Source organism: Lonchura striata, chromosome 26 (genome assembly GCF_050655825.1).
Source record: "Lonchura striata isolate lonStrDom1 chromosome 26, ASM5065582v1, whole genome shotgun sequence".
NCBI classification, from domain to species: domain Eukaryota; kingdom Metazoa; phylum Chordata; class Aves; order Passeriformes; family Estrildidae; genus Lonchura; species Lonchura striata.
Window position 1 is genome coordinate 2616058 of NC_140728.1, and position 11513 is coordinate 2627570.

Sequence of the window (11513 nt, forward strand, 5' to 3'; positions counted from 1 at the left end):
GGACATCGGGACACCGGGAACAAAGGCTGTTGGGCACTCTAGGACAGCTGGTGCCCTTTTCTGGTGTGGAGAGAGGAAAATAACCCTGCATGGGCTGGGCAGGAGGTGAGGGCAGCAGTGTGGGGACTGGTATGGGCAGTGCTGAAGGCAGGGCAGTGCTGCAGGCAGGGTACAGTGGCTGTGCCACGGGCAGCTCCATCCCAGAGGCTGCAGCCCAGCTGCTGCTCTTCCCTACCAGCTCAGGAGGCTCCTGGTGCTCCGCAGGGCCTGAGCCCTGCCCTGCTGCCAGCCTGGGGGCTGCGTCCCCCCAGCCCCGCCACGTCCAGGCTCCTCTTCCACCTCATCCCACTCGATGATTGCTTTTTGCAGCTGTCGGGGAGCGCAGCGGGGCCGGAGCTCCCCGGTGTCCCCCGCTCCTGCCTGACCCACTTAGCGGGACCATCTGGTCCCCGCGGGCAAAGCGGATTAGCCCTGCGGCCGGGATCAGGGCTGGGGCGCTGCCACCACCGTGGGTGACACTGCTGGCACCGTCACAGCCCCTGCCAAAGCTCCCACGGGTCCAGCCTGGGGGACAGCGGCCACAGCAGGAGCCCCCGGCCAGGGACCCACAGCAGCCCCCAGGGTGGGTGACCCTGCCTGTGCTCCTGGCACCCCTGGAACCCGGCCATCCCCTGTGGGTGGTTGTGTCCCACCACAACCACATATCCGTCCATCCATCCATCCATCCATACATCCGTCATCCATTCCTCCATCCATCCATCCGTCATCCATCCTTCCATCCATCCATTATCCATCCATCCCTCCATCCATCCGTCATCCATCCATCCGTCATCCATCCTTCCATCCATGCATCCTTCCATCCATGCATCCATCCATCCATCCATCCATCCATCCCTCTCTCTTCTCTCACCCGCACCCCTAGTTGAACACTCACCTTGGCAAGATGTCCAATTCCCCCAGGACGGGACATCTACCTCAGTGCCTAATTTTGCCTTTTTTTTTCATTTTTTTGCTTCCCTCCATCCATCCGCCCACCCCTCCGCTCGCCTTTCCTTGTGCCCATCGCAGGGGCCTTTTCCCCCTTCCTCCCGATGTTTTTCCCCGTTTTTCCCCTCCTCGCGCTCCCATTTTTCCATTTTCCCGGCGTTTCTCTGCCCGGTTCCCTCTCCCCCCGCACCCCCCCGCCCGGTCTTTGCCGCCCCCTGCCGGCCGCGCGGCGCCACCGCCCCGCCCCAAGCCCCGCCCATTGGCCACACCCATTTGTCCCGCCCACTGCTCACGCCCATTGGCCACACCCATTTGTCCCGCCCACTGCTCACGCCCATTGGCTCCACCCATTGGCCCCGCCCCGCGTCCGTCACGCGCCGCGCGGGTTCCGGGCGCGGGCGGCGCGCGCAGGTGGGCGGGGCCGGGCGGGGCGCGCGCGCGGGGATCCCCGGAGTGGGCGGGGGGGGAAGGGGGGGAGACCCCCGGGACATCCCGAACCGGACAGGGAGGAAAGGGGGGGAATTGGGGTGGGGGTCGGGGAGCCCGGGGGTGTCCCGGGCACAGCCCAGTGCGGGGGTCCCGCTGCTGGAGGCGGATCGCCCCCCGAGCCTCAGCTCCGCAGGGAGGGGGTGCGGGGTGACCCCCCCCCGCCCCGCCACGGGGTGATACCGGGCGGCGGATCAGCACCGGGTAGTTGGTTATTACCGGGCGGGAGGTGGGTTATTACCTGAGCGCTCGTCATTCCTGGGCGGTGGGTCATTCCTGGGCAGTGAATTCCCGGGAGGGAGGGGGTCATTCCCGGGCGTTGAATTTCCGGGAGGGGGGTCGTTCCTGGGTGGTGGATCATTCCCGGGGTGGGGGTCATTCCCTGGCGGTGATTTCCCGGGGTTGTTGGGGGGGGGGGTCATTCCCGGGCCGGGGGTCTTTCCTGGGGTGGGGGTCATTCCCTGGCGGTGAATTCCCGGGGTGGGGGTCATTCCCGGGCCGGGGGTCTTTCCTGGGGTGGGGGTCATTCCCTGGCGGTGAATTCCCGGGGTGGGGGTCATTCCCGGGCCGGGGGTCTTTCCTGGGGTGGGGGTCATTCCCTGGCGGTGAATTCCCGGGGTGGGGGTCATTCCCGGGCCGGGGGTCTTTCCTGGGGTGGGGGTCATTCCCTGGCGGTGAATTCCCGGGGCGGGGGTCATTCCCGGGGCGGGGGTCATTCCCGGGGCGGGGGTCATTCCCGGGGTGGGGGTCATTCCCGGGGTGGGGATCATTGCTGGGGCCGCCTGTGGCTTGCAGAGCTCCCGTCCGTGGGGCCGGACGGGCGCGTCCCCCCGATGCGGGCAGGAGCCGGCGCTGGGCCATGAGCAACGCCACGGCGCCCACGGCCCCGGGCGCGGCGGGGGACTCGCTGGTGGGCTCCGTGCTCGGGCCCTTCCTCCTCCTCACCCTCCTCGGTGCCCTCCTGGCCGCGGTGAGTGGGCGGGGGGAGGCACCGGGGGGCACCGGGAGGCACCGGGGGGCGCGGAGCCCCCGCCGCTGATGCCTTTGCCTTTCCCCGCAGGTGATGTACGTGAAGAAGAAGCGCAGGTGAGCGCGGCCGCGGGGCGGGGGGCGGCGGGGCCGGCGGGGGCTGCACTCACCAGCGACCCCCGGCAGGTCCGAGCGGCTGCGGCACCGGCTGCTGCCCATGTACAGCTACGACCCGGCTGAGGAACCGCCCGAGTCGGAGCAGGAGCTGCTGGTGGAGGCTGAGGAGGCTCAGGTGGGTCGCTGTGCTGGGAATTCTATCCGCTTTTCCCATGAAAAATTGAAGCAGCAAATGAGGTGCCTGTCCCCAGGGAGCTCTGGGAATCATGGAATCATTAAGGTCGGGAAAAACCTCCAAGAACATAGAGTCTGACCTTGTGGGAGTTGGGCTTTGGATGTAATCCAGAGGGTTTTGGGAGGGTTGGGCTGCGTGGGCAGCGCCTTCCCCACCCGCCCTGGCTGTAGGTGTGTTCCTTTGTGTTTGTTGCAGGTGGTGCCTGGCTGGGGGGGTTCCTCATCCCCTTGGCCCCCGCGCAGGGACTGGAGGGCCTGACTGCCCGGAGCACCGGGACAGGATCCTGCCCGCCGGAGGGGAGGGAGGACGGGGCAGCAGCTCCGGTTCCATCAGCCAGAACGGGCAGGATGTGCCCGCGGTGGTGCCACGATGCCACAGCTGCTGCCCCCACGTCTGAGCACTGACCAGGATGGGACATCTACCTCAGTGCCTGGTTTTGCCTTTTTTGCCTTTTTTTTTTTTTTTTTTCTTGAACTGTTGCAGCAGCCCCTTGGAAAGCCCAGGAGGGCCTGCTGGGGCTGGCAGACTGGCAGGGAGCAGCAGGCTCTGCTGGCACGGGATGCCTGGGGGAAGATGGGGTGAATAAATGCGTCTCTGCCTTGGCTCCGAGGCTCCGAGTGAGGCTGGGGGTTCCCGGCCTTGGGTGGGAGTTTGGGGGGCAGCAGGGCTTTGCCTGTTCGTGTTTCCATCGGCAGCTCATCCCCGTGGATGCCTGGATGTCCCTGTGGAGGTACCCCGGGAGGAGCCAGCCCTGCCCCACCCAGCCGGGGCCCGGGACAGAGGCGTCACAAACATCCATAAAATGTTTTATTCAAGTAACTGCAAATAGGAACCCAAAAGGTCGTTAACAGTGAACCAAAAAAAAACCCAAACCAAACCCCGATTCTCTCCCGCCGGGGCCGCCCGGCACCGACCTCCGGTCCCGCTGCAGCCGTCGTGCCGGGGCAGAGGGGAAGGGGGAGCATCCCATGGTCCCTCCACACCTCTGCCCTGCCAGCCTCGATCCCTTGAAGCAGCAGAGCAAACTAGACCTCAAAATAACAATTAAAAAAAAAAAAAAAAGAAAAATGAAGCCCAAAAAAAAGGAGGGGGAAAAAAAAAAAATACCCCACAGCCCCCAGCAACACTCCGAAAACAGGAACCACCGAGCCCACGGTGCCCTGGCAGCGCAGCAGCACATCCGTGAGTTCAGAGAGTGGAACTTAAATATCCAGAGGTAGTTGTGAATGAAAGGAAAAAAAAAAATACTAAACAAAAAAAAAAATATATACCAGAACCTATGAGGAGAGGGCTGCCCGGGGCCAGCCGTGCTCGGGCACCCCGAGGGTGGGCACCCCCGGGATGGGCACCGGGCCCCGGCAGCGCCGCGGGAGCTGCTCCCGCACACAGTGCAGTCACCCAGGGCTGGGGGGACGAAGGGGGCTGCCCAGGGTAGCAGCAGGCCAGAGCAAAGGTCTAACGCATTTTGGGGGGGGTCTCACCTTCACTGCCCCCCCGTCTCTTCCCTGCCGAGCCCAGTGCTGGGGGGGCAGCCAGCCCCACTTTGGTGGGGTGAGATCACTGCACGGGGGGCAGCGAAGGTGGGGGTGCCAGCCCGGCTCTCTGCCGTGATCCCCCTTTCCAGTGGGGTGCCCAAAGCCCAGGGCTGGGGAGGGGGAGCTGGGGCAGTGCCCCCCCGGGCGGGGGCTGCGGGGGCCGCCCGGGTTGGGCCATTTTCCAGTGCTGCCGTTGTCTGAGGGTGAGGAGGGAGCGGAGGAGGGAGGAGGAGGAGGAGGAAGCCAGGGCGGCACAGTGGGTCTCTCCCCACCCCTCTCCCCCGGCCGCCGCGGGGCCGTCGGGCGATGAGGTAGCGCCGGGTTCGGGAGGTGTCACTGCTCCTCCTCGGATGACTCCTGGGAAATGTTCACCTCCTCCTCGTCCTGCTGCTGCAAGGCAAGGGAGCGTGGCCGGGGGGGTGGAAAGGAGAGCGGCCCCACTCTGCTGCCCCCGCGCCAAGGGCTGGCCAGGCGCATCACACCCCTTGTGCAGCGAGGGAAACTGAGGCACGGCCCCGTCCTGGCTTCAAGGAGCGGCCCTGACTCTAGCTTGGAGGTGAAATCCCAGGAGGGAAGTGAGGAGGGGAGACCACAGCCCCACCAACACCTCTGGAGCCGGGTCCCCAGTGGCCACCGGGGTGGGGGGGGTGGCAGCCGTGGCTGTCGGGTGTCCAGCCCCGGCTGTCCCCGTGCAGCCCCGGGGCCGGGGTGGGTGGCCGTGACCCCGGGGGTGGCGGGGACTCGGGGCTGACCGAGGCCGAGTCACGCCAGCCCCGCTTCCTCCCGCGCCACTCACAAAAACGCCACCGCGCCTGCCAGAGCGGGACATCGCAGGACATCGTGTCCCAGCACGGCCCCGCTGGCACGGGACAGGCACCTCACACACACCCCCAGCTCCAGCTGCCCGCCCTGGAGTCCCCAAACTGCCCCCAGCACGGTGACACCCCCGACATGGTGACACCCCTGGCACGGTGGCACTCCTGGCACGGTGACATCCCTGGCACGGTGACACCCCTGGCAGGATGGCACCTGGGGTTTGCAGCCCTGGCTGGCCCCAAGCCCTTGGCTCTGCCAGGAATTTCAGTGGGAAAAGGAGCAAAATCCGGGACAGGCAGGGAAGGGAGATGAGACTGCCCGGGGTACCTGGCACCTGCCTGAGCTGCCAACAGAGGGGGGAAATGGAGGAGGGGAAGCTCAGGGAAGGGAGGAAGGAATGTCAGCATGTCCCCAGGGCAGGACCAGCCAGCCAGGCTGCTCGTGGGTCCATGGGGATGTGGGGTGGGCAGGATTCCTCAAAACCCCACCTCCAGAGGTTTCAGAGCCCACCGTGTGCGTGTTCTACTCGCTCAAGTGCTCTGAGCACCTCCACCCAACAGCCTCACGGGGCTCTCCGGGGAGCTGCTGTGCCCCCAGAGTGCCCAGCACCCTGCCAGGGTGGATGGGGGGAAAGGAAAAGCCCGCTTACCGATTTTTTGGGTCGCCCTCGAGGTTTCCTCCCTGGCGTGACTGCAGCTTTCTGAGCCGGGAGAACAAAAAAGGCATTTTGGTCAGGCTGTCCCCAGGATGCTGGCGGGGGTGGGCGGTGTTCCCCTTCCTCCCACCGTGACTGCCGGATTCATCACCCCACTGGCATCTCCCGGGGCGGTGCTGCCAGCCCCCCGAGCCCCCCCAGCCCCCCTGGATGCCCCGTGAGTCACGAGGTGGGTGCAGGATGTGAGTCGCCTGTTTTGCAAACAGGTTTATCTCGGGTGGTGTCCTGGTGCTGACACACAGCCCCCCCACCCTCCCTGGGCCAGATTCCTCCCCCCATCCCCACCTCGGAGGCAGATCTGCCCCGAATTGTCCATAACTGAGCTCAAACCGGGCCTGTGGAAGCTGGAGCAGCCCCATCCTGGGTACCTACCCTGCCCTTTGTGGTGGCCTTGTTTTTGCTGCCCTTCGGCCGTCCACGGGGTCTCTTGGGGGTCGGGGCCTCGCTGGGCTCCTGCTGGAGGAAGATTTTGGGGGGTTTGCACGCCCAGAGTGGTTTGCAGTGCAGCCTGGCAGTCCCGTTGTCCCCGGCAGAGATGCTCCGTGTGCTACTGGGAGCACTGGTCACACTGGGATTGGTGGTCAGACGCCAGGCACAGGCTCCTGCGTGTCCTTCAGCTGGGCAAACGTGACCTTTTCCACCCCCAGCATCACCCACTCAGCCCAGCTGGATGGTCCCTTCAGCCCAGACCCCGCTCCCTGCTGAGGAAGCGTCTTGGGGAAGCCACAAATCACCTTTTCTGCAGGAAAACCATGTGCACAAAACCCCACCTGCCTCGGGGGGAGCTGGGGGGGTTTGGTACTATAAAGGCTTCAGCAGCATCTTATCTCTCTGAGCAGCTTTTGCTAATGGGGCTTTAATTAGCCTGTCTGCAAAGGCAGGTTCAGCAGGGCCTGGGGAGGGGCAGGAGAGCCCCCAGCCGGGGCCAGGAGCTCTGGGGGGGCTCTGGACACCCCCAGGAAGGTTTTGCTGCTGCTGAGCCCTGGGGAGGTGCTGCCCAAAGGGGTAACAGGGCTGCACTGGGGGTGTCCCCAGCCTGGGGTGTAGGTGTGGGGGGATCTCCTGCTGCCCCACACCCTGGGGGTGCTCAAGGCCCCCCTTTCTCCAAGGGGACCCCACGTACCTGCGGCTTCTTCCTAGGCCGCCCTCGGCCCCTCTTCTCCGAGACGTCTTTCTCCCCTTTGGAGGCCAGGGGCTGGCTGGATTTGGCGCTGGATTCACTCATCGTCTGTCCCAGCAGGGTGAGGAGGAGTGGGAGGGAGGAAGGTCAGTCAGGCACGGCTCTGGCTCGCCGTGCCAGCCCCGACACCCTCACCCTGGGGCAGCAGAGATGTCCCCTGCGTGCCCCTGGCACCAGCCGGGGAGCAAAATGCGCTGGCTGCAGGGCAGTGCCCCCAGCCCACGGCCACCCTGCAGGAGCAGCCACTCCTGGGGTCCCCTCAGGAGTTTGGGGAGCAGCAGCTTGGCCAGCCCATCCTGCAGAGCCCTCGAGGAGAGCAGAGGCTCCAGATTTAACCTGAAATCCCAGATGTGCTGCTGGCACCGCGAGTTGGGGCAGGGCGAGTGGTGGCACTGGGCACCTTGGGTGCCCCCAGGGGGGTGCCAGTGCCTTGGAGCGGGGCTCAGGGTCCCACAGCCCTGCTCCCCACCCCACCCCATCCTCGGCGCTGCTGCACCCCTGTTCCTGCCTAGCTGGGGGTAAGGCTGAGCCCTTGACCTGAGGACGCTGGGTTGTCACCTCCCCTGTGCACGTCCCAAAGGGCTGGGCAGCTCTCCCTTGCTCCTGGAGCAATTCCACCAAGGAAAAGGCTCCATCTTCCCCTCTCCACCTCGCTGCTTCCCAGGGCCACAGGGAAAACCTGCTTTTCCAGAGCCGTGGGGGTGGCTCGGTGCCCGGCTGGCAGCCCAGGAGGGAGTCGGGATGTGGCAGGATTGCTGCCACAGCCCCGCTGCCCACGGTGAGCCCACGGGCGGGGTGAGCGTGGCCATGCTGGGGACACCTGCCCAGCGTGGGGATGTGAGGCTTGCCAGCAGCAACAGAGGCAGCTCCGAGGCCGTGTGCCCAGTCTGTGCGTGCTGATGGAGGCACCCTCCTGCCTCTGGGATAATAATGCTCAGCTTTGAGGAACTGGTCCCAGTTTGATGGTGTTGGAGCAGCTGGGATAGCGGGGCTGTGGGGGCAGAGGGTGCTGAGCCCCCCGGGGTGCTGAGCCTCACTGGGGAGGGTGTGGGCAGGACATGCAGCCCCGAGGAGCCACTCAGACCTCTGAGCCTTTTCAAAAAACAGGCGTCAGCTCCTGCTCCCCTCTGGAAGTGACTCATGAGTGCAGAACAACAACAACAAAAACCACCCTCAGAGTCTTTTTTTTTTTTTGGGAGACAGAAACCATGCTGTAGTGTAAACACCCCGAAAATATTACTCACAGCATCCCAGAGCCCTTCAAGGAGTCTCTTAGGAAAAAAAAAAAAGAAGTATGGTTTAGATTTAGGCCAGCAAAGGGCCGGCTGCTGGTCGGGCTGGGACGGGGTTTTGTCTCTTTTTAAGTCAATCTCTGTCAGAGGCAGCACAGCCTCGAGCTGCTCCGTGCCCCCTCCTGCAGCTGGAAACAGATGGGCCCAGCATGACCCCCACCCTGCTGGGCTCTCCTCCTCTGGAGGGGCCACCAGACCCCACAGCAGCTCCAGCTGGGAATGCCAAGGGAACCCTGCACGGGTCGGAGGTGCCGCTGGGTCTGCCCGCCCTGTGCCCCCCAAAGCAGCTGCTGTGCAAAGTTGTTGGTGCTGGGGAAAGCACGTGCACCTTCCACCCACCCCCATCCCTCTGCATCCCATCCCACCCCCCAATTCCTACTCATCCCACCCCCCAATTCCTGCTCATCCCACCCCACAATTCCTGCTCATCCCATCTCCAATTCCTGCTCATCCCACCCCACAATTCCTGCTCATCCCATCTCCAATTCCTGCTCATCCCATCCCCAATTCCTGCTCATCCCACCCTCCAATTCCTGCTCATCCCACCCTCCAATTCCTGCTCATCCCATCTCCAATCCCTGCTCATCCCACCCCACAATTCCTGCTCATCCCATCTCCAATCCCTTCTCATCCCACCCCCCATCCTTCCTCATCCCACCCCCTCTCCTCCGCAGGGGCTCCAGCGCTGAGGGGGCTCGGGGGGCTCTGGCAGAGGGGGTTGGGAAGGAGGATGCTGGAAATGGGGGCTGCTCCTCTGCCATGCCAGCCCCTTCCCAGGCAGCCCCGCTCCCGAGAGCCGCCCCAGCCGCCCGCAGTGCCCCCGGCCCGCGGGGACCACGCCGGGCACATGGCGGGAGCAGCCCCGGCCCTGCTCACACGCCATCAGAGCCGAGCAGGGAGGGAGGGAGCAGCTGGGTTGCCATGGAGGAGAGGAAGCAGCTGAGGGAGAAAACCTTTCCAGGCAGGGAGGAATCAGTGGGGGACGCGGGCAGGGGCTGCCGGGCTCGCCAGGGGCGGGGGGAGCATCTCGGCACGGTTTGGAGGGGCCGCATCTGCCTCTCCATTGAGCTGGGGGAAGGAAACCTCCTCCCCTTCTCCGTCCCTGTGGATGCTCAGCCTCGGGGGCCTCCTCCTCGCTCCCTCTGCTCCGCAGCAGCCACCTCTGGGTCGCACAAGGACCAACCTGTCCCCTCGGAGCGATGCTCCCTCCTGCTCTCGGGCCTGGTCCTGCCTTCCCAGCCGCCTGCGCTGCCTTACGCTGCTCTGTGCTGATAACCCCATAAATCCCTCGCTCCTGCCACCTACTCTTTAGATTAAACAAACCGGCCCAGGAGAAGCGGGAAGACAGGCGGGGGGGGCTTAGATCTTAAAAAAAAAAAATATATATAAATGTATATATATATATATATATATATAAAAAAATAAATAAAAGCTCTTCACGCCCAGAAAATCCAGCCTGATGGCAGCTGGAGAAGGATCCCAGCCGCACCTCCTGGCAGAGGGATGGGGAAGGAGGAGGGGAAGGAATCGTGGAGCAGAAGTTGAAGAGCCTGTTGGGCAGGGGTGCGGGCCGGGAGGGATGTGCGGGCTCCTCCTTAGCCCCGACCCGCCGCGGGGCTGCTCTGAACCCCACCCCGGGGCTGCCATTGAGGAAAGTCCCCCCCTTCCTTCCTGGGATGCATAATAAAAGGAAGTGATAAAGGAAAGGAAGGAGGGAGGTGCAGGAGAAAGAAAAGAGGCAGGAAGGGCACCATCAGGGCTTTGTGAAGCCCCCGTCCTGGGGGTGGGGGGCGGTGTAATAAAACCCCTCGTGGAGCCGGCGCTGCAGGCGGGCTGCGGGGCACCGTGCTGGGGGGTTCGCCTGAGCCCCCAGCCCCGCAACTTCGCCCCGACCCGCGGGTGCGCGGCCCCCACGCACCTTGCACGGTGCCTGTCCCGGGGCTGTCCCGGGGCTGTCCCGGGAACGTGCGGGGCCCCGAGCGCCGTGCGGGGCGTTTGCATCACCCGCAGCCCAATAAGTGGAGCGAAGTCGCTCGGCGGTGGGAGCGGGGACCCCCGCCCGGCCCACCCCCCCAGGTGCATCACGCTGCTATTAACAATAATTAATAGCGATAATAAAGCCCAGCTCGGGCAGGCGCACGCGGCCCGTCCCCGCATGCGGCCGGGGGAAGCGAAGCCCCGGCCCCCGCGGCAGAAGGAAGAGGAAGGTGGCACTCACAGTCAGCTTGATCCCGGAGCCGGGCGTTCGCCGTGGGTTTCGGGGCCGGTTTTCGATGGTTTTGTTTTTTTCCCGGCGGGTCTGTGTTGCGGAGCGAAGGGACCCCCCGCCCGCGGCGACTGCGGATCTGCAAGGAGAAGAGAGAGGCTGCGGCTCAGCCCCGCATCCCCGCCAGGCCCCGCGGATTTATATAAATAATAAAGAGAGCGAGAGAAAAAAAAAAAAAAATTGCTCCAGGAGGAAGGAAGCTGGGTCAAAATCATTTGCAAGGGAACGAGGGGGGAATAAAAAAAAAAAAAAAAGAGGTGGGGGGGAAAGGGGGGAGAGGGGGGAAAAAAAAAAACGGAGCGAGCTCCTAGCCTTACTGGAGGGGATCCAGCTGCTAAAAATAGCAAAATCACACTCGAAATTAAATAAGGGCAAACAGGCGAAGGGAGCTCCCAGCGCCGGCGGAGCGGGGGAGGCGGAGCCGGGGCCGCATCACGGCGGGGGCGGCGCGGGGCGGCGCGGCCGGGAGCGATAGGACCGTTCAAAGCGCTGCGGCGGCGGCTGCGCCCCTGCCCGCCCTGCCCGCCCCGGGTCCCCCCCCGGCGGGTGGAGATCAGGCCGGGGAGGATGGAGAGGATGGAGACACCCTCATCCCCCCCTCTGCCAACGCTCCCGGCCGGGGTCGTGGCGGTGACCCCCGGCTGGGTGACCCCACTGTGGGTGACCCCCCCCCCCACAATCACCATCGTCACACCCGTGGCTCTCCCCTTTCCGTATTTTGGGGTTTGGTGGCCCCGCGGGGGCAATCGCCATGTGCCGGTGGCCGGAGCACGATGCTCCTTCTGTTTGCTGCCTCCCCACCAGGTCAGCTCCCCAAAAAAGCTTCTGCTCCCCGGGTCGGGGGGCTCCCTCCCCGGGGCTCCTCGGATGCTGCTGCGGTGTTTATTGAATGCGTTACCGCAGCACCACCGCCGA

The 11513-nt window shown here is 64.7% G+C and overlaps 2 protein-coding genes across 12 annotated transcripts; one reads left to right on the forward strand and one right to left on the reverse strand.

Annotated features, from left to right (window-relative positions):
• Positions 1-845: 845 nt before the first annotated feature.
• SMIM29 (small integral membrane protein 29) lies at positions 846-3620 on the forward strand. 8 transcript variants are annotated; one of them, XM_085561180.1, is made up of 5 exons: positions 1345-1398; positions 2269-2383; positions 2534-2559; positions 2629-2734; positions 2990-3620. In XM_085561180.1, the coding sequence occupies exons 2-5, from the start codon at positions 2333-2335 to the stop codon at positions 3050-3052; spliced, it is 246 nt and encodes an 81-aa protein (XP_085417306.1). In that variant the 5' UTR covers positions 1345-1398; positions 2269-2332; the 3' UTR covers positions 3053-3620. The 8 variants fall into 8 exon arrangements, with proteins under 8 accessions (XP_085417304.1, XP_085417303.1, XP_085417306.1 ...); XM_085561179.1 differs by having other exon boundaries at positions 1348-1398; positions 2269-2443; XM_085561185.1 differs by lacking the exon at positions 1345-1398 and adding an exon at positions 1469-1702 and having other exon boundaries at positions 2269-2443.
• HMGA1 (high mobility group AT-hook 1) lies at positions 3589-11001 on the reverse strand. Of its 4 annotated transcripts, none has more exons than XM_085561186.1 (6): positions 10916-11001; positions 10551-10677; positions 6984-7088; positions 6233-6313; positions 5795-5845; positions 3589-3825 (listed from the first exon to the last, which is right to left on the reverse strand). In XM_085561186.1, the coding sequence occupies exons 3-6, from the start codon at positions 7083-7085 to the stop codon at positions 3820-3822; spliced, it is 240 nt and encodes a 79-aa protein (XP_085417312.1). In that variant the 5' UTR covers positions 7086-7088; positions 10551-10677; positions 10916-11001; the 3' UTR covers positions 3589-3819. The 4 variants fall into 4 exon arrangements, with proteins under 4 accessions (XP_085417312.1, XP_021391639.1, XP_021391640.1 ...); XM_021535964.4 differs by having other exon boundaries at positions 3589-4719; XM_021535965.4 differs by having other exon boundaries at positions 6233-6316.
• Between the last annotated feature and the right edge of the window lie 512 nt (positions 11002-11513).